Source organism: Myotis davidii, unplaced genomic scaffold (assembly GCF_000327345.1).
Source record: "Myotis davidii unplaced genomic scaffold, ASM32734v1 scaffold68, whole genome shotgun sequence".
Classification (NCBI taxonomy): Eukaryota; Metazoa; Chordata; class Mammalia; order Chiroptera; family Vespertilionidae; genus Myotis; species Myotis davidii.
The window spans coordinates 2,537,133-2,540,108 of NW_006300376.1; the positions used below are offsets into that span (position 1 = coordinate 2,537,133).

At 38.3% G+C, this 2,976-nt stretch overlaps 1 protein-coding gene across 2 annotated transcripts in view; it reads left to right on the plus strand.

Moving 5' to 3' along the window:
- The window catches only part of RTN4IP1 (reticulon 4 interacting protein 1), a 53,250-nt gene that overhangs the window by 17,388 nt on the left and 32,886 nt on the right, over positions 1-2,976 (plus strand). For both annotated transcript variants that reach the window (XM_015572732.1, XM_015572731.1), the window contains exon 5: positions 2,659-2,707. In XM_015572732.1, the coding sequence (XP_015428218.1) occupies positions 2,659-2,707 (49 nt within the window). The remainder of the gene's footprint in view (positions 1-2,658; positions 2,708-2,976) is intronic.

Here is a 2,976-nt window from a genome sequence, read left to right on the forward strand (position 1 = left end):
AGTGTTTGCAGCTGGTCACACATCCTTCAGGGTGGGGGTCCCCACTGGGGTGCCTGGCCAGTCTGGGTGAGGGGCTGAGGGCTGTTTTCAGGCTGTGACTGAAGCTCCCAACTGCTCCTTTTTTTCTTTTTTCTTTTTTATATTCTGGGCCAACTTTAGCCTGGCTCCAGCTCTGAGGCTTCCACTTCTGAAAGCAGGTATCTGGTTTGTTTCGGTTCTACAATCGAAACTCTGTATCAACTCCAGCTCTGAGATCCCAGCTCCCTGAAAGCTGGTTTCTGGGGTTTTTTTTAGCTTCTATTTGTTACTATGTTTCTTAAACTGCAAGCCGAGAGGCCTGGCAAGAACGGCAAGAACGTTGCAGTCCTCCGTCACTGAAGCAAGCAAGCCTCATGTTCAGTTTAAGCTTCCTGGCTGCCGGCAGCCATCTTGGCTGACAGTTAATTTGCATATCGCCCTGATTAGCCAATGGGAAGGGTAGCAGTTGTATGCCAATTACCATGTTTCTCTTTTATTAGATAGGAGGATTATTAATAACGACCTACAATGTTCGATAGTGACTGATTACTATAATTATGTTGCTGAGAGTTCTGTTCAGGAAATAGTGAGAGGGGTCAGAATTCAGATGAAGATTAGATTGTGAAGAACTTAAATGAGAGTTTGACTAATTACCTTTCTATAAGAATGGGCCACAATAAGAGGGTAATCCTGAATGATTACCCTTATGCGCCTTACTCGCAGGCGCACCATTTCTCTCCACTAATACTAGCAACGAATATTTTAGTAGCCAATTGCCACATCATTAGTCTTGGACTGACTTGTTTGGTGTGTGCAACAGGAAATATTTCACTTTTGGAGAACAAGAAAAATAGGTTTATTTGTGTTACGCTTATTAATTTGTCCAGTTATTCAGTGTCTGGTAAGTTAATGTTCAAGAGAAAATATTAATTTTTATTAAAATGTTCTTATTACTTTATGTTAATGACTGCTCATTTATTTCAGCCCTTTGTATTTAGCATGTCTCTATGGAAATAAACCTACGTTTCTATGAAAATTGGAACTTTCGTTTTTTTGCGGCCCACATAAACTTAAACCTTGTTTATTTGGCCCATGTTAGCCTTTGAGTTTGACATGCTTGATCTAATGCGTGACAACCAGCCTTCTGTAATTTGGGTAAGAGAGAAAAAACTAAAATGAAACTAGGGTTAAGATTGTAGACAGAATACATGTTCTAAGTTCTGGTGTACTTGCTAGAGACCGGCGGCAAAATTCTCCATACTTCCTAGCAGCCAAGGCAAAGAGGGACCCACAACTAGCAGTTACACAATATGTCATGACAAATAGAAGCACAGCTACTCCCACCACTTAATCTTCAGAAAAATGTTTTTTATAGGCACTCTTAAAGAGAATTCTCATGAAGAATTTCTTCAACAATATCTCCTTAGCTCAGCGGTTCTCAACCTGTGGGTCGCGACTCCTTTGGTGGTTGAACGACCCTTTCATAGGGGTCGCCTAAGACCATCCTGCATATCAGATATTTACATTACAATTCATAACAGTAGCAACATTACAGTTATGAAATAGCAATGAAAATAATTTTATGGTTGGGTCACAACATGAGGAACTGTATTTAAAGGGCCAGAAGGTTGAGAACCACTACCTTAGCTAAAGTATTAAAAGTCAAGCTGTCACTATAATGTCCCTCAGCCTATATTGGTAGCATAACATCAAAGTGCAGTTCAGTACAAACAATTGTCTGGGGACCTGAAACTGCAGTCTAAAAAAGGTAATGCACTGATGCCCTGGCTTAAGTCAAAAATAAAATTTAGTAAGAGTATGTAAAGCAGTGATTCTTGAATAGTGAGGTTCTTTTTTGGGTTCATTTCTTAGGGAAATTGATAATAGGTCTGGGTTCCTCTCCCCAGTGCACATACATATGCATAATCATACCAAATTTTGTTCATTGTTTTAGTCTATTCACAATTTCAGAGGGTTCACACCCTTCCCCCTCCACTCTCACTCAGCCATACTCTTCCTGATGTACACGCTTGGTCTAGAGTTGCAGGTGGGCTACAGTAATCAAACATGGTAACAACTGGAGCACAAGAATGTTTGTGCTGATAGGACAGATTCATCTGCTTTAACAGGAAGCCAAATTGAGGCTGAGATTTCCATTTATGAAAGTCGATGAGCTTCACGGGACATGTGTGAACAAAAGATGTTTATTCCACTTTGGCTGGAATGTGGTCAAGAATGTATTTTTCTTAGAGAGCAACTGAGTCTACTCTAACACACTAAAAAGGTCCCAGAGCTCGCTCTCTTACAGAGAAAGCCATGGTGATTTTAACTTAGAAAAATTGTAAGTCAGATGTTACCAAGAGCCATTTGAGCTTCTTTAAAAAAGACAAATTATTGATAGTTTTGGTATTTGGTATTCTTGGTAAAGAGTTTATAGAATGTCTAACTTGAAGTACTTATAGCTTACTGGTGTATTTAAAATAAAAATCCTGTGTAATAGAATCTTGGGAAGCTAAATGACTTTATTTGCTTTGGGGATTGTTTATCTTTGAGCCAGTTGCATGGTGAAAACATCTTGTTTATTTACCCAGTTTTATTGGCTTAATATTCTCATTAATTGTAGTTTCTTTTGCATTGCAGTGTTTTAATCTTGGGTGCTTCAGGTGGAGTTGGTACTTTTGCTATACAGGTAAACAATTGTTTTCTTTTAATTTTGAAAAGAGATTTATATGTGCTGCTCTGGGGTTTTTTGTTGTAGTAGAATTAATACATTAACAAGAGAAATAATGAGACTGATTGATGATGATGGAGGTGATGATAGTTGAAGACTTATTTTGAGCCACATATAGTATGCTAGCACTTTACAAACATTAACTATTTAAGCCTGCTAGGGTTTTTTTTGTTGTTGATTTTTTTTGTTTTAGATAACATTGGTTAATACTATTTAAGTTTCAGGTG